Source organism: Diaporthe batatas (genome assembly GCF_019321695.1).
Source record: "Diaporthe batatas strain CRI 302-4 chromosome Unknown Contig00004, whole genome shotgun sequence".
Taxonomy (NCBI): Eukaryota; Fungi; Ascomycota; class Sordariomycetes; order Diaporthales; family Diaporthaceae; genus Diaporthe; species Diaporthe batatas.
The window spans coordinates 1,768,641-1,784,660 of record NW_025408551.1 but is presented as its reverse complement, the minus strand read 5'-3'; the positions used below and the strand labels follow the sequence as shown (position 1 = coordinate 1,784,660).

General features: G+C 60.0%; 7 protein-coding genes across 7 annotated transcripts; 4 read left to right on the top strand and 3 right to left on the bottom strand.

Moving 5' to 3' along the window:
* The first annotated feature begins 554 nt into the window (after positions 1–554).
* KVR01_004446 (uncharacterized protein) lies at positions 555–4,304 on the top strand. Its single transcript, XM_044782466.1, has one exon. The coding sequence runs from the start codon at positions 787–789 to the stop codon at positions 4,081–4,083; it is 3,297 nt and encodes a 1,098-aa protein (XP_044646610.1). The 5' UTR covers positions 555–786; the 3' UTR covers positions 4,084–4,304.
* Positions 4,305–4,567: 263 nt separating this feature from the next.
* On the top strand, positions 4,568–5,313 carry KVR01_004204 (ribosome biosynthesis protein NIP7; the record flags this gene model as incomplete). Its single annotated transcript, XM_044794491.1, has 2 exons — positions 4,568–4,757; positions 4,937–5,313. 2 exons carry the CDS (start codon positions 4,568–4,570, stop codon positions 5,311–5,313), a joined length of 567 nt encoding a protein of 188 aa, XP_044646368.1.
* A 518-nt stretch (positions 5,314–5,831) lies between these two features.
* Positions 5,832–7,509, bottom strand: KVR01_004016 (uncharacterized protein; the record flags this gene model as incomplete). The annotated part of the gene is made up of 4 exons (XM_044785649.1): positions 5,832–6,827; positions 6,892–7,190; positions 7,297–7,338; positions 7,485–7,509. The coding sequence occupies 4 exons, from the start codon at positions 7,507–7,509 to the stop codon at positions 5,832–5,834; spliced, it is 1,362 nt and encodes a 453-aa protein (XP_044646180.1).
* Positions 7,510–8,166: 657 nt separating this feature from the next.
* KVR01_004389 (uncharacterized protein) lies at positions 8,167–9,188 on the top strand (the record flags this gene model as incomplete). Its single annotated transcript, XM_044793177.1, has 2 exons — positions 8,167–8,883; positions 8,961–9,188. 2 exons carry the CDS (start codon positions 8,167–8,169, stop codon positions 9,186–9,188), a joined length of 945 nt encoding a protein of 314 aa, XP_044646553.1.
* A 327-nt stretch (positions 9,189–9,515) lies between these two features.
* On the bottom strand, positions 9,516–10,967 carry KVR01_004620 (uncharacterized protein; the record flags this gene model as incomplete). Its single annotated transcript, XM_044783377.1, has 3 exons — positions 9,516–9,629; positions 9,701–10,807; positions 10,869–10,967. The coding sequence occupies 3 exons, from the start codon at positions 10,965–10,967 to the stop codon at positions 9,516–9,518; spliced, it is 1,320 nt and encodes a 439-aa protein (XP_044646784.1).
* A 1,122-nt stretch (positions 10,968–12,089) lies between these two features.
* On the top strand, positions 12,090–13,204 carry KVR01_004841 (uncharacterized protein; the record flags this gene model as incomplete). Its single annotated transcript, XM_044790906.1, has 3 exons — positions 12,090–12,830; positions 12,898–13,002; positions 13,115–13,204. The coding sequence occupies 3 exons, from the start codon at positions 12,090–12,092 to the stop codon at positions 13,202–13,204; spliced, it is 936 nt and encodes a 311-aa protein (XP_044647005.1).
* A 628-nt stretch (positions 13,205–13,832) lies between these two features.
* KVR01_004614 (uncharacterized protein) lies at positions 13,833–15,701 on the bottom strand (the record flags this gene model as incomplete). Its single annotated transcript, XM_044785107.1, has 1 exon — positions 13,833–15,701. The coding sequence occupies one exon, from the start codon at positions 15,699–15,701 to the stop codon at positions 13,833–13,835; it is 1,869 nt and encodes a 622-aa protein (XP_044646778.1).
* Between the last annotated feature and the right edge of the window lie 319 nt (positions 15,702–16,020).

The window sequence follows — 16,020 nt, the reverse complement described above, 5'->3', positions numbered from 1 at the left end:
CTGTTCGCTCCGTCGGAGGAAATCCTTGCAGCATCCGAGCGCGACGCGGGAGCACGTCCAACAAGGGGTTTTTGTCAGGTCTCAGGAGAAAGCATATTCCACAGTATTGCATTTACCCGGCATGTCCATATCAACGATTCCTTCGTACAGAGATAGTAACCTACCGCGAATGGCGGGGTACTCTGACGCCCCATCCATGCCCTCTGGCCCTCCATACCCATGCCGCTGCCGCTCAAACTACTGTTAGTGGCTGCCTGCGGTTGCCGCGTCCGTCCTTTGACCAGCAGCATCACCAACCGAGCGGTTTCTTTCCTACCAAAAATGCTACTTGCCGTCGTTGGGTCAACTCGTAAACCTCACAAATCAGTCATTCTGTGACTCATGATCTGATTCTCTGGACAACCATGTCTCCTCGCTGGCCGCTGCGTATCTGAACGCGAACATGTGATGCACGTGACTTGAGCCTGCCCGTTTTGGACTAGCGCCCTTCACACATTTCACAGTCTGTCGGGCAAACCCACTGCCTGTCCCTCCCAAGAATTTTTGCAGCAGGCAGAGTTTTGAGTCGGCCCGGCCTGTTCTGCTGTCTCGTCACAGCCTCGACCTGACTGCCAGTCCGTCCGTCAGACAGGCAGACTTTCCAACGAGACTCAACAGAGCCAAAGTCCATCGACTTTCGGTCTTGCGGCGAATTCTGTTGACTCTCGCGCCCTGGGAATCTCCTCCCCCTCCTCTACAACACCGCCTACCCACCACTGAGAGGAGACCAGACACAACCTGCCCAGCATGCCGCCCCCGCCGCATCAAAAACCTGAGAATGTTCTCAAGCGCGCCCACGAGCTCATCGGCGTCGGCCAGGCTCCAGCCGCCCTGACCCTGCTGCACGAGCACATCACCTCAAAGCGATCTCGAAATGTCCCCATCGCGTCGCTGGAGCCCGTCATGCTCCTCCTCGTCGAGCTGTCGGTCGAGCAGAAGAAGGGCAAGCTGACAAAGGATGCCATGTACCAATACAAGAACATCGCCCAGAACAGCAACATCGGCACCATCGAGCTGGTCCTCAAGAAGTTCCTCGAGCTCGCTGCCGACAAGGTCACCGCCGCCCAGGCCAAGGCCGACGAGGTTCAGTCAACCATCGACGCCACCACCGGCGAGGCCGGCGTCGACGACCTCGAGGCCACCGAGACCCCAGAGTCCATCCTGCTCGCCACCGTCTCCGGCGAGCAGTCCAAGGACCGCACCGACCGTGCCATCGTCACTCCATGGCTCAAGTTCCTCTGGGAGGCTTACCGGACAGTCCTCGACATCCTCCGAAACAATGCCCGCCTCGAGATCCTCTACCAGAGCACTGCCATGCAGGCCTTCGACTTCTGTCTCAAGTACACCCGAAAGACCGAGTTCCGCCGCCTGTGTGAGCTGCTCCGAAACCACGTCCAGACGGCTGCCAAGTACTCTCAGCAGATGCATGCTATCAACCTGAACGACCCTGATACACTGCAGCGTCACCTGGAGACCCGCTTTCAACAGCTGAACGTGGCCGTCGAGCTCGAGCTGTGGCAGGAGGCCTTCCGCAGCGTCGAGGACATCCACACCCTCCTCAACCTCAGCAAGCGCCCACCAAAGAACATCATGATGGCCAACTACTACGAGAAGCTCACCCGCATCTTCCTCGTTGGCGAGAACTACCTGTTCCACGCCGCTGCCTGGTCCCGCTACTACCAGCTCCTCCGCCAGTCCGCCACCCAGGTCGCGACCGGCCAGAGCAAGAAGTCTGACAACCCCGCGGCTACCGAGGCCGACCTCCAGAAGGCTGCCTCCTTCGTCCTGCTGTCGGCTCTGTCCATTCCCGTCATCAGCACTACGCGATCCCGCGGTGCCATGGTCGACTTTGATGAGGCCAGGAAGAACAAGAACTCTCGTCTGACTCACCTGCTGGGCATGAACTCGGCGCCCACCCGTGCTGTCCTCTTCCAGGACATCCGTGCCAAGCAGCTCATCCGCCGTGTCCGCCCCGAGATCCGAGACCTCTACAACATCCTCGAGGTTGACTTCCACCCTCTCTCCATCTGTGAGAAGATCTCGCCGATTCTGGCCCAGATCGGCGCAGACCCTGACATGCAGAAGTACGTCCTGCCTCTGCAGCAGGTCATCCTGACGCGCCTGTTCCAGCAGCTGTCTCAGGTGTACGAGACTGTCGACCTGGCCTACGTGGAGGGGCTTGCCAAGTTCCCTGAGCCCTTCCAGGTCACCCGTGCTACCATCGAGAAGTTCATCATGAACGGCAACAAGAAGGGCGACCTTGCCATCCGCATGGACCATGCCACTGGCGTGTTGAGCTTCGACAAGGACATCTTCTCGTCAGCCAAGGCTGCCAGTGCCGGTTCTGCTGGTGGCTCTGCCGAGGCCGACGCCGGCCTGGGATCTGTTCAGAGACTGCAGAGCACCCCGGCTGAGATTGTGCGTACTCAGCTGACTCGGCTGTTCAAGACCCTGCACACCACCTGCTACTTCATCGACCCTACTTTCAATGAGGACCGTATCAAGGCCCGCCAGGCGGCCCTCGCTCGGGCCAAGGCAGGTGCTGAGGAGGAGCACCGGGAGATCCTGGCTCGCAAGGAGGTCATCCAGAAGCGCAAGGAACAGGCCTCTGAGATTCGCGCGCGTATCGAGCGGGAGACCGCCAATGCCAAGCGCCTCCGTGAGCAGCAGCTGCAAGAGGCCGAGGCCCAACGGTTGCAGCAGGAGCTCAAGGAGCGTGAGCAGAGGAGGTTGCAGAAGGAGCGCGAGGAGATCCACAAGATCGAGATCGAGAACACCATCAAGGAGCTCAAGATTGGAACTAAGCAACTCGGCATTGATCCTGATGACCTGGCCAACCTGGACAGCAGCCGTCTCCGCGCCATCAAGCTGGCCCAGCTTGAGCGTGAGAAGAACGACGTCAACGAGAAGCTGCGCATCACTGGCAAGCGTATCGATCACCTTGAGCGTGCTTTCCGTAAGGAGGAGGCCAAGAAGCTGGGCGAGGACTACGAGAGGCAGCGCGCTCAAGATCTCGCCGCCTATGAGAAGACCAAGCAGGAGACTCTGATCGAGAAGAGGCGCCAGCACGAAGAAGCTGTGGAGCTGAAGCACCGCGTGGAGCGTCTTGTTCCCTTCTACGAGAGGTTCAAGGAGAACCTGTATGAGCGTCGCCGCGACGAGTTTGACAAGAAGCGGCGTGACGCGGACCGGGAGATGGAGAAGGCGATCGCCGCGCGCAAGAAGGAGTTCCGGGACAGGAAGATCCGCGAGAAGAGGGAGCGCGAGGAGAAGGAGCGTGCCCTGCGGGAAGCCGAGGAGAAGGCCGCCCGCGAGAAGGAGGAGCGCGAGCAGCGCGAGGCCCAGCGCCGCGAGGAGATGGCAAGAATCAAGGCGCAGCGCGACTCGGAGCGCCAGGAGGCCCTGGAGAAGGCGGCACTGCAGGCCCGCCGCGAGGAGGAGGCTCTGGCACGCAGGCAAAAGGAGAAGGAGCAGGCTCGCGCCATTCCCATTCCCATCCGCGCCGGAGCACCGCTGGAGCGCTCCGACTCTGCCGATCGGCCGTCTGGCCCACCACGTCTGGCCCTCGCTGGTGGCAAGCCCAGCTGGCGTGAGCGCCAGGCTGCGAAGGAGGCAGCCGGCGAGACCACTTCTACGGATGCACCTCCCGCGCGCGCCACTCCCCCACCATTTGAGAGGGCTGAGCGCCCCGAGCGAGCTGAGCGCCCCGAGAGGACTGAGAGGTTCGAGAGGGCCGAGAGGACCGAGAGAGCGCCGCCGGTCGAGCGTACCGACTCGGGCGAGCGGCCTTCGGGACCCCCGCGTCTCAACTTGGCTGGTCGCGGCGGCAAGCCTGCCAGCAGCTGGCGTGACCGTGAAGCTGCTAAGCGTGAGGCAGGTGGTGATGCGGCTGGCGACTCGGAGCGAAGCGCACCTCCAGCGGCTCGCCAGGGCTCTGGCAGGGGCGAGAATGGAAGGGACGCTGCCCCCACCGAGACGCTGACGGCCTCGCGTGCGCCCGGGAAATGGGTTCCAAGGCACCTTCGGGACCAGGCTGGCCAGTAGGCCAGTTCATGAAGTAACGTGCCCCAGGAGTTATACAGGATTCAATCGCTGTCTATTGCGGAGGGTTTGTCTTTTAGGTTAGCAGTCGCGGTCTAGAGAATGAAGCGATGGTGCATCCCCGACCAAGTCCATATCTGTAATTGTAAAAGAGTAGCAGTGGTGCGGTTCCTCGCAGCCCCTTCAAAAGTTTTATATATGCCATAAGCTGCGAATTCCCCTTATTTGCCAAGGCACTTGCTTGGCTTGGTGACAAGAAATCGAGCAAGATCTCGACTTGGAAATGTAGAGTGAGCGGGACAGGATAGGATAGGCTGTATTCCCACAAGGCGTCGTGCTAAGAGGTGGGACCGCCTTATCTTATCGGCGAGGCTGTAACTTTTTTCTGTTGGCCGGCCGCATTTCCCTCCCCCCAAAACCCAGCAGTGAGTGTACCACCGCCAACCGAACAGTCCTCGTTCGCTGCGTCACGGTCAGAACAGTCAAGATGCGGCCCCTCACAGAACAAGAGACGCAGACGCTCTTCCAGAAGCTGGCGCACTACACGGGCAACTCTCTCAAGAACCTCATCGCGCCGCTGGACGACTCGCCCAACGCCGACCGCTATGTCTTCAGGATACAAAAGGACCGCGTCTACTATGTTCGTCTGTCCATAGCCAACCTGGCCGTGTCACTTGGTAAGCCGCACACCTTGTCCTTTTACATGAAACCACATCCATCCATCGCCCCCCAAGAGAGAAACATAGGGCCGTACGGACGGAGATGGGAGAGATAAGAACAAGAAACCCAGGGAAAAGAACAAAAGAAAGTCCAGACCCAACCAGCTAGCTGACCACACCCCTCCCCGCCACCGCAGAACGCGAGAAGCTCGTCTCCCTCGGCATCTGCCTCGGCAAGTTCACCAAGTCGGGCAAGTTCAGGCTGCACATCACGGCGCTGCCCATCCTGGCCGAGCACGCGCGCTACAAGGTCTGGGTCAAGCCCAACGGCGAGATGCCCTTCCTCTACGGCGGCAACATCGTCAAGGCCCACGTCGGCCGCTGGTCCGAGGACTGCCCCGAGCACCAGGGCGTCATCGTCTACTCCATGAACGACACCCCGCTCGGGTTCGGCGTCACCGCCCGCTCCACGGCCGAGGCGAGGCGGCTCGACCCAACGGGCATCACCTGTTTCCGCCAGGCCGACTGTGGGGAGTACCTGCGGGATGAGGACAATCTGTTCGCGACGGGTTGAAGAGGAGGGTGGGTACTGGCCTTTGCCTGGAGCGTGTATCCCGGGCTCCCCGTGTATCACCTTGCCCTACTGATGGGGCAGCTCGAATGCCGGGGCTTATGAAGCTAAGATGGAGGAAGGAAGTGTTGGCAGGCTGGACGTGACGTGCTGCGAGAAGAGCACACATATGGGTGGGTGTGGAGTCCGTCCACGAACAAGCAAGCATGATGGAGAGGCGTTTTGGAGTTCAAAAATTCAATTTGGATCGGAGATGTCACCGCCGAGGGCATCTACCGAGTGAGCCTACCTTTCTAGATACCACCATCTAAAGCAAAGCATTCCTATGCATGGTATTGTTGAAATGTATGCTATGGGGGTGACAAGTGAGCCAGGCGTTGGTTCGCCTGGGATGCAAACGTATATCACTCTTAACCGAGCTTCTATATCAAAAAGCCTCTAATCCCTTTTTTTTGAATCCTAGCAACTTGGGGCCTCACCCCAGCTCACTACGCGTCCACGTCAAGCCACCACCACACACCCTACGTGGTGGGTATCGGCGTCTGCGGCCTGCTGCTCATAAAGAAGGTGATGTGCTCCCGCTCGGCGACGTAGCCGCTGTCGGCATAGCCCAGCAGGCCCTCGATCTCCTTGCTCTGGTGGCCCTTGATGAGGGCGACCTGGGTGGACGAGTAGTTGACGAGGGCGCGGCCGACGTCGAGCGGCTCGCCGCGCCAGGGCTTACCGCCCGCCTCGGCACCGGCGTCGTCGCGCTCGACGACCAGCAGCCGCACCGACTCGTGCTGCCCAAAGTGGCCGTCGACGTCGACGATGCCCGCGGGGAGCAGGCCCGCCTTGTCCAGCAGGGCGCGGTAGCAGCCGGCGTCGATGTAGACGTCGCCGTGGGGCTTGAGCCCGTGGAGCAGCCAGAAGGAGCGGTCCCGGTAGGGCGAGGGGGAGGGGAGGAAGCGCGTGTGCAGGGGCACGTCGGGCCAGTTGAGCTCGATGCTCTGGACCGAGTGCCTGGACTGGGCCAGGGGGTCGTCGGCGTGGTGGTCGTCAGCCCCGTTGCCGTTGGTGTGATGGGAGTGGTTCGACCCGCTGCCTGGCGACTTGATGGCCTGGATGTGCTGGGCGATCTTGCTGATGTTTCCCGGGTTGGAGGCGCGGGTGATGACGGTGGTGACGCCGGCGGCGGTGGCCAGGCGGGCGGCGACGAGCTTGGTGGACATGCCTCCGGTGCCGAGGGATGAGCCGGCTGAGGAGGTGTCGGCGTGGATGGAGGCGATGTCCTCTACCACCTCGATGGGCTGGGCGTCTGGGTTTGTGCGGGGGTTCTTGTCGTACAGACAGTCCACATCGGTCATGAGGAAGAGGAGGTCGGCGTGGACCATGGCTGCTGTGATGGCAGACAGGGTGTCGTTGTCTCCAAACTTGATCTCCGAGACGGCGAGGGTGTCGTTCTCATTCACGATGGGGATGACGCCCAGGTCCAGCAGCTCGTTGAAGGTGTTTTGCGCGTTCAGATACCTCGATCGCTAGGAGGGGGGGCGGTCAGTCATCCGGGAGGATCGGCACCAGCAAAGAACTGGCTCGGCTCACATCTGCTATATCGTTCCGGGTGAGGAGGATCTGGGCGACTGGCTGCTTGAGGTGGCTGAACAGGTCGTCCCATATGCTCATCAGGCGGCACTGGCCGATAGCAGCCAGGGCCTGGAGCTGGGCAAGATGTTTTGGCCTCTTGTCCCTCTCCATGCGTCTCAAGCCGACGCCGATGGCGCCGGACGAGACAATGACGACCCGGTGGCCATCTGTCCGGAGCTTGTGGGCAGTCTCGACTATGAGGGACAGGTTTGAGAGGAGAGGCTGGTGGGTCTTCTCATCTATAATAGAGCTAGTCCCTGTACAAGTGTGCGTGTGAGCCAGCCTTGTCGTTTAATGTTGTACAAGACCCAAGACCAGGGTCAAGTTGAGATCTTGAGGCCGAGAGAGCGGCAGTCTACTCACCAAGTTTGATGACTATCCCGAGAGACTTTGGACCCTTCATGTCTGCCACATATAATCAGCCAAGCAGCCCAAGGAATGAGCAAGAAATAACGAGTGAAGCTCCATGGAAAAACCAAAAAACAGACGGCGTGGGGGAGGGGGAACCGGTCCCCTTTTTCATCTATTTTGCGTGCTACAACACAACTCACATTGCGACTCGTCGCCAGGATCCATGGTGTGATTCTGCAAGTATCCCTGGAGGGCCCGGAGTGGGAGAGCGAATTAAGTGCTGAGTGCTGAGTGCTTTGCCGAGTTATAGCCTGGATCCCGCGACCGCGGTGCGCAAGTGAGCAGCCCGTAAGCGGTTTCGCAGAAAGGGACTTACAGGTTTCGATGACTACCGCCAAGGATTCGAGGGCGCGGGACCCGGTGGGGCAGGTGCAAAAGCGTTGGCCGTTCGGTCCCTTTTGGACCGCCCAGCCCTGCCAGCCCTTCAGCGCCGGCCGTTTTAAACGCGGAGAAGTCGCGGCGGCGGATCCCTGCTGCTCCCCTGTCAGTCCGTTCCGTTCCTGCCGCGTCTGTAGGTCTAGTCTACTAAATTTCTTGGGGGTTGGTGGGCGAGTGAGGTCCTCCGTACAACATGATTGTGCACGCACGACAGGATTGAAACTACCCGAGCCGAGTCGAGAATTCTCGAGCACACCCTCTTGACCGTAACCGTAACCGTAACCGTAACACCATTCCCAACGGACAACGACCAATTCGGGCACACAACATCGAGCTGCTGCAGCTGTAGCTTGGCCTGGCTAGCTTCCAAGCTTGTCACCTCGAGTGCTCGAATCCGCCCTCACCCTCGACCTCGACCTCGACCTAGACAGCCAGACCACCAAGATGGCCTGGTGGAGCACAACACCAACAGCCCCGAGCACGTCGGGCTCAGACCAAAAGATAGCAACCTCTGCTCCTCCTTCACCATCCTCGTCCACGACAACAACACCCACCACCACAACCAGCACCTCCACGCAAGCAGCAGCAGCAGCAGCAGCAGCAGCAGCAGCAGCAGCAGCAACAGCAACAGCGCAACAACCAGACCACCCAAAACCCACCACCCCAAACCTCTACCTCGAGAACGACCCGGCCCGCACCGGCTTCGACCCCAAGACGCAGTGGTGGGTGAACTACTTCAAGATCCTCACGGGCGGCGTGACAAACGAGGGCATCTTCCACTACCGCGAGGACCGCTACCGCGCCAACGAGGCCCGCGACGTCGCCCGCTGCGAGGAGTACCGCGACTGGCTCTTCGCCTACTCGCCCACCGTGCGCTTCCTCAACGACAAGATCGCCGAGCTCAACCACGGCCGGGGCATGACCCCGGCCAGCGTCGTGTGCCGCCGCTGCCCCGCCCGCCTGACCCCGGGCGGCCAGGTCGAGCGCCAGAGCGGCGGCTTCGAGCCGCGCCACGGCATCCTGGTCTGCGCCAACGAGGTGCGCAACAGGGGCCACCTCGAGGACACCCTCGCCCACGAGATGGTCCACGCCTACGACCAGCTCAGGTTCGAGGTTGACTTCCGCGGGGAGAGGGACCTGCGGCAGGCGGCGTGCACCGAGGTACGTTGATATTTATATATTCATTTGTTTGTTTACCAACTGGCGGCTGACCTTGGAAATCCCCCCTTCACGTACAGATCCGAGCCTCGATGTTGAGCGGCGAGTGCAGGTGGACGCGAGAAGTCCTCACGCGCGGCAACTACACCCTCACGGAGCAGTTCCAGAACTGCGTGCGGCGGCGGGCGGTACAGTCCATGATGGCGCGGCCGTGGGTCAAGAACGACGTTCAGGCCGTCAAGGTCGTCAACGAGGTCTGGGACTCGTGCTTCTCAGACACTCGGCCCTTCGACGAGGTGTACAGATGAAGAAGAGAGGCATGCCAAGGACATATAAAACGGGCTGGGATGAATATACCATGATACCACTTAACGCTTAACAAAATTGTATTTGTATAGACAGACGATGACATTGTGAGCCGCCTGCCTATGTATGCTGTGGACACCCCGTTGTGAAAGGGCTCACGATACTGCAATGAGGCAAGATTAACAGGAAAACGCTTAAATGCAGATCAGAAAACGCCTAGACCCTGCCGTGTCCTACGCCTTGTGCCGGCACCATACCCTCCCATGAGTACCTTAACGCCATACAAATGTAAACAAGCATGTCACTACGCATCACGATACAGCTTTTGGTCATTTACTCTCCCGGTTAGTGGCCCGCTCTCCCTTGACGCAGTGCTTAAGGATCCAAGGGTGTGTGTGGACATCCTCGAGCGGCAATCTCTTCTCCGGGTCCAGCACCAGCAACTGCGGTTGATTGTTAGCCGAGTCCTTAGATTATGATCTTGGGAAAGATGGTGGGTGTGGAGTCGACGTGCCTTTTTAATGAGGTCCCTAGCCTCAGGGCTGACGAAGGATGGGATGGTCATGTCCGCCCGGGCAATACGTCGCTGGGTCATGACGGGGGTGTCCTCAAAGGGCGCCTCGCCAACCAAGAACTCGTAGGTCAAAACACCCAGACTCCACAGGTCAACCTTCTCGTCGTACCAGTTATCCTTGCTTCCGGACTTGATCATCTCGGGAGGGAGGTAATCCAGGGTACCGCAGAGGGTAGCCCGCCTGTGGTTAGGGGCGTGAACACTCCAGCCGAAGTCCGAGATCTTGATCTCGTCATGGATACCAACCAGGATGTTCTCAGGCTTGATATCCCTGTGGATGACGTGCTTGCGGTGCAGGTACCTCAGCGCCGAGGCCATCTGGGCGACGTACTGGGCCGCCTTCCACTCGGGGAACCGGTTCGCCTTGCGCAGGAGCTTGTACAGCTCGCCCTGGCCGGCATACTCGAGGATGAGGAAGATGCGCTTGGGGTCGTGGAAGTGCCCGTACAGGCGCAGGATGTTGGGGTGCCGCAGGTTGCTCTGGATCTCGATCTCGCGGCGCACCTGCTTCTCGACGCCCGACCCCTGCTGCAGCTCCGACTTGTACATGACCTTGAGGGCGCAGATGAAGCCGCTGCTGCGCTCCTTGACCAGGTACACCCGCCCGAACTTGCCCTTGCCCAGCGGCTTGCCGATCTCGAACATGCCGAGGTGGAATATCCGCGGCTCGTCCAGCAGGGTCAGCTGCTGGGACTGCTGCTGCTGCTGCTCCGACTCGGCCTCGTCTGACCTCCGGGAGGCGATCGAGCTGGCGGAGCTCGACTTTTGCTTCTTGGTCGGCGAGGGGGGGTTGCTGCTGGCCGCCTGGGCTTTCCGCTGGGCTGTTTGAGAGGGCAGGGTGACGGTGGTGGACTGGGCACTTTTCTTTGTGGGCGAGGGAGGTAATGTTGAGACGGTTGACGATGCTGAGCCCTTCTTTTGCACAGCCTGCTGGGAAGGCAGAGTCACTGTTGTGACCGTGTTCGTGTTCTGGGACTGGAGAGCAACCTTGAACAGGCCTGGTCTGCTGATGGACTGGGAGAGCTGTACGGAAGAATTGGCGACAGTCTAAGCATTCAGGTTCATCAAAACGAGGATCCCACGGGGAAAAAGGAGAAGTGATGCTCACCTTTGACTTTTGGTAGATGCGGCCGGCCTCGCCAGGGTTGTTCTCATCTGCAATGGACATCCGCTGGAGGCCGGTCTCCAGTGCTCTGGTTGCAGCCATCTTGCGAGGGAGGAGAGGTCGATTCTGCAATTCGCTGACGATTTGGAGTTCTAGGTTGGGATGGAGAACGGGGACGGGTCTCGACTGTGTGTGTGTTTGTAGCAATTAGGTGTGAAGTGGGTTGGGGTGGATGGATTGGGGTGTCGGATGGCAGGATCAGGCTGTCCAGGTTGTAGAAGCGGGCAGGAGTTAGATTTCTTGGTGGCTGGACCTGTAAGCTTGTATTGATATTTGGGTCAGTTGCCGAGCAACGGGGTGCGTGGTGGGGCCCTTCCTCTCGAGGTTGGTTGCGGAGGCTACGCCTGGGCACCCCTGTCACCCCTCGGAGAGTCGGAGCCCTGTGCGGCTCTCAATTAACACTCCGACAATCAAACCTTCTTTTTTTTTTTGGTGACTTCATGACAGCATGGCTACATCTAATTGAGAGGAGTTTATCTTGACGGAGGGTATCTCATAGATGGCTGTCATTTAGTAATTTAAGAAGTTGTCCTATAGAGGTTAGGAGCATGTCTTACAGGAGATTATCCCATGGGAGATGACCCCATAGGAGGAGAGTCTGAAGGAAGTCGTTTATGAGATTAGCCCATAGGGAGTCGTCCTATGTCAGGTTGCTGTACAGGAGTATGTCCTGGAAGAAGTTGTCCCACACAAGGTTCTAGAATAGACGCCGAAGCCGTGTAGCGCACACCCGAGCAGAGTATGTAACTGTCGACCAGGGAACTGTTCGGTATTCCCTCGCCAGGGGCCGATATAGCTTTTGAGTCGAACCTGTTCTGCCATCCGTCTTCTGTCTTCACCCTGTCCTTTCGAGCCCGTGTCACAGCTTGAAGTACAGGGGAACCATGCGATGGCTACAAATATATCATGACTGCCAGATAAGACCGAGCTATAGTAAATGATGTTTTACTTGAAAATATGTTACGCCCCCGAACATTTGCACTGGGCATCGCCGGGTGGGCCGTAGCTTATAGGCCAAGAGTACCTAAGTACGTATAATACCCCACTCAGCAGCTATCCCGATGTAGCTCGGAGCTCTCACAACCCCAAGTATGGGACGTCGAGACGGTTTCACACACTTCACACAGTCTCACTCTCGACAAGGAAACTCAAACGCCGCCCATCATGAACCACATCAGCTCGCCCAACGAGCCCTTCCCCACGCCGACCATGCTGGCGCAGGCGACGACGACGCACAGGCAGGGCAACTTTGAGATCTCGTCGCGCAAGCTGCCCATCTCCAAGTCGGGGCCCATAGACGACATGTCCTCGCGCCTGGGCATCCCCATCCCCGAGATGATCTTTGGCGACAACCTGGTGGCGATACGCCACGCCCCCTCGGGCTGGGCCATCGAGTTCGCCGCCGAGCCCGCCCTCGACGCCGTCGACAAGACCGGCGCCAACATGCTGCAGGTCGCCTACGCCGGCGAGTGGTCCTCGTCGCGCGAGCGCTCGTCCGCCCACGACATCCGCGAGGTCGTCAAGCCCTACGATTGGAGCTACAGCACCACCTACCGCGGCTCCGAGACGCCCGCCGGGCACGACGGCGCCCGGGCCCGGGCCCTGGCCAGCGCGCCGCCAGGGGCCAAGCAGATCCCGCTGGAGCTGCTCAAGAGGCGCGACCCCATCCTCTTCTTCGACGAGGTCGTCCTCTTCGAGTCCGAGCTCGACGACAACGGCGTCTCCGTCCTCAGCTGCAAGCTGCGCGTCATGGAGCAGCGCATGCTGCTGCTGTGCAGGCTGTACATGCGCCTCGACGGCGTCGTCGTCCGCGTCCGCGACACCCGCGTCTACGTCGACTTTGAGACGGACGAGGTCATCCGTGAGTACACGGCCAAGGAGGACAACCATGAGAATGTGACGAGGGTAAGTGCTTGTTGGTGTATGCGCATCTGAAAGTCTGCCGCTGAAACTATTGTCTCTGCCTCTTTAGGCCTTGCGCATGTCTGGCTTGCACCCTGACGCTGTCACCGCTGCCTTCCGGGACGCAAACCAAGTGGCCCACTTGCTGCCCGTCGTCGAGCAGCAGATAGACACCGTCTCGCTTTCATCATGACGTTCTGCTGTGTCTCTCACGCAGACATGAATCTTGACATGCGGACTGGTGCTTCAGAGAGTGTCACACATGGCTGTGACACTGAATCACGGAGCCAGAGCGACTGCTCGCCCACGAGGCTGGCACAGAAAGACAAGAGCGGCTCCGGGGCGGGACCAAGTATAGCTCACTTCAGGTGGGCTAGCAAGCACATGAGATGGCTTGGAAATCGCAGGATACCCAACGTGCACCTGCAGACAGCTTATGTGACTTTGCGCAATCCGAGTCGGCGTTGGGTTGGACGACGACCACTGATAGCGCATGGCTCCTCAGAGTACCGACAGCTTCAATGATCTGAGACAGATCGAATGGGCCCATATAGGCAAACCCTGAACCAGCAAAGCTGTGTCGAGTCCGTTACCTAGTTGACCGGAACCGTGCTCACAATCGAGAGCAGGCGCAACCTCAATTATGCCCGGTATCCTTGGTGATATAGAGACTTGGAAGGTGACGACGTCCTAGGCAGATGGTAGAGTCGAGGACAACCACTACATCTCAGGCTCAGACAAATGCAAGGTGTCACAAAGGAAGTGCACATACTGGTGACCGCGGGGTTCGATTCAGCTAGAAAAGAGTCTATCTAGCAAAAGCCATGCGTGCCCCACCGTGACACCACGTTACAGTCCGTCATCCAAATTACCGCACCAGTCAAGTCCCGAACACAGAACAAGCAAAAGGGGTATCCCAAACCTCGCACGTGCATGATACAGAAGTGTGAAAAAGGAGAAAAAAGCCGGAGAGCGCTTGCCTTGCTCTCTCTCCCACCCTCCGGCCTACCGGCCCTCGGGCAGGGGCGATGAGGACTCGACAACCTCCTCGTAGTCCAGCTCCCACTTGTCCACCTCCTTGAACTTCTTGGACGCGGCCCGCAGCTCCTCGCCCAGCTCCTGGGTCTCCGCCCCGGTCCTGTCCGCGTCAAAGATGGTGTCGTCGAGGGGCGTGGACGCGTCCTCGTTCACCTCGACAGAGTCCCCGTCAACGGTGTTCTCCTTGTCGAACCTGCGTGATCCGTACGTCCGCCTCGTTGACCGTTTTGTTGCCGGGGCTGTGGCCTTTGCGTGGTTCGTCTGATCTGCCTTGGACGACTGTCCGTTCAGGGGCCGGGCCGTCCTCTTTCTCGAAGCCCGGGGCTCGCTCGGGACGCCGTACATGTCTTGGTCAGACCCACCCTCGTTGTCTGAACCCTCATCGTCCCGGCGAACCTTGCGCCGGCGGCGGGGAAGAAGTGCGGCGAGATCAGCGGTGGATAGCTTTGGTGACTCCCTGCGCACGGCAGTCTTGCCCTTTCCCTTGGGCGCCGAGTTTGCTGGCTTTAGATTTGGCGAGTGTGTCAGTGAGGGCGGCTCTGATATGTCAGACATATCGTCGTCAAGTGCTGGCGTCCTGGTGCCCCGGGGTGCCGCGCGGTTGCGTTGTTTCTTGGCCAGGTTGTTCAGCGAGGGCCATGCCATCGGGCTCCCAGCCTCGGACGAGGAGCTGCTGGCCGGTGGGGCGAGGACACTGTCGTCGTCCAGCTCTGGAGTATGCGACAAGATACTGGGCGGCGAAGACCGGTCGTCCATCTCAATGGATTGGTGCAAGGGTTCGTGGTCCGCTTCGACCGCTTGTCGCTTGGCAGCCTCAACCTCGTGGCTTTCCGTCGACTTTCTCTTGCGCGAGCGCGTTGCGCCCTCCACAGATTCAATTATGTCCTGTGCAACACTGGCCCTCCTCCGCGACGGCCGCACAGGTGTCCCTTCCGCCTCTGGGAGGAAGGACTCCTCCTCGCCGTCCGAGCCGATGGCATTCTCACTAGCCTCAGACGCAGCTCTTGACCGCTGCACCGACATTGAAGCCTTCTGCGCAGACGAGAGCAAGATACTGGGCTGCCGCGCGCGTCTCTTGAAGTTGCCGAGGTTGAAGGTCGAGCTCAGGCCCGGCGTCGTCGGGCCCCTGCTGCTGGGACGAATGGGCGCGTCATCCCTCCCCACGATACTAGACTGGCGGCGGCGCGGCTGGCGCTTGAACACACTAACATTGAACGTGGACGTGTCAGCCGAGCGCGTGCCCGACTGCTGCCCCTGCCCCGCGGTACCGCTGCTCTCGTCGCCCTTGCCACCGTCCCCCGTGATGTCGAAGCTGCTGTCAAGGTGCCCAAAGATCTCGCTGTCGTTGATCTCCAGCCCGGAGAGGTCGCCGGCGCGGTGTCCGGGGATAATGCTGCTGCCGCCGCCCCCAAGCAGCGAGGACGCCTCCATCGGCGCGGCGTTGCGGCCCGTCTCGACGACGGGGCTACCGACGACGTCGGAGCTGTCGCGGGCGTCGGTGGTCGTGGACGAGAGGGCGTCGAGCTGTTTCATGGCGGCGTCGCGGCGGCCCCTCGAGCCCTGCACGGCGGCGGTGGCCATCGCGTTTCTGGCGCCGCTGTTGGCCATGCTCGTGCGGCTGCGTGTGCTCCGCTCCGACGCGGGCGTGGCGGCCTTCTTGTTGCTGTTGTTCTTCTGCCTCTGGCGCTCGAGCTCGCGATCGCTGACGCCGTAGATGTTATCTGTCGAGTCGGATCGGATCGGCGCCTCGGTGGTGGGGGGCAGGGGCGCCGCAGCGTCGGACGAGGAGTCTGCCCTGCGCGACGCGGCGGCTCGAGACCGTGTTGGTCGCGGCATTGCGGGTGCTTGTGTTTGTTTATGATTACAAAAGATGCTCGGTAGGTGCAGTAAAATGGGCACGATCCAGATGGACAGATTGCGTCACTGAGGCGAGAGATGTCGCCGTGCTTAACACATGTAAGGATCTCTCGCTGGGAATGAAGGGGCCAGCTCTCGGTAGGCGGTGGTGGTGTGGAGGAAAAACAAGGGCGGGCAGGACCGGACGCGCACCGCGTCGTGGCCCGTGCACCCCCGAAGCTGCTGAACCCCTTCCAGAAGCTCCAACCTCATCTACCCCTGCCCACACCAATGTACCCAGGTACCCAGGTACCTACCT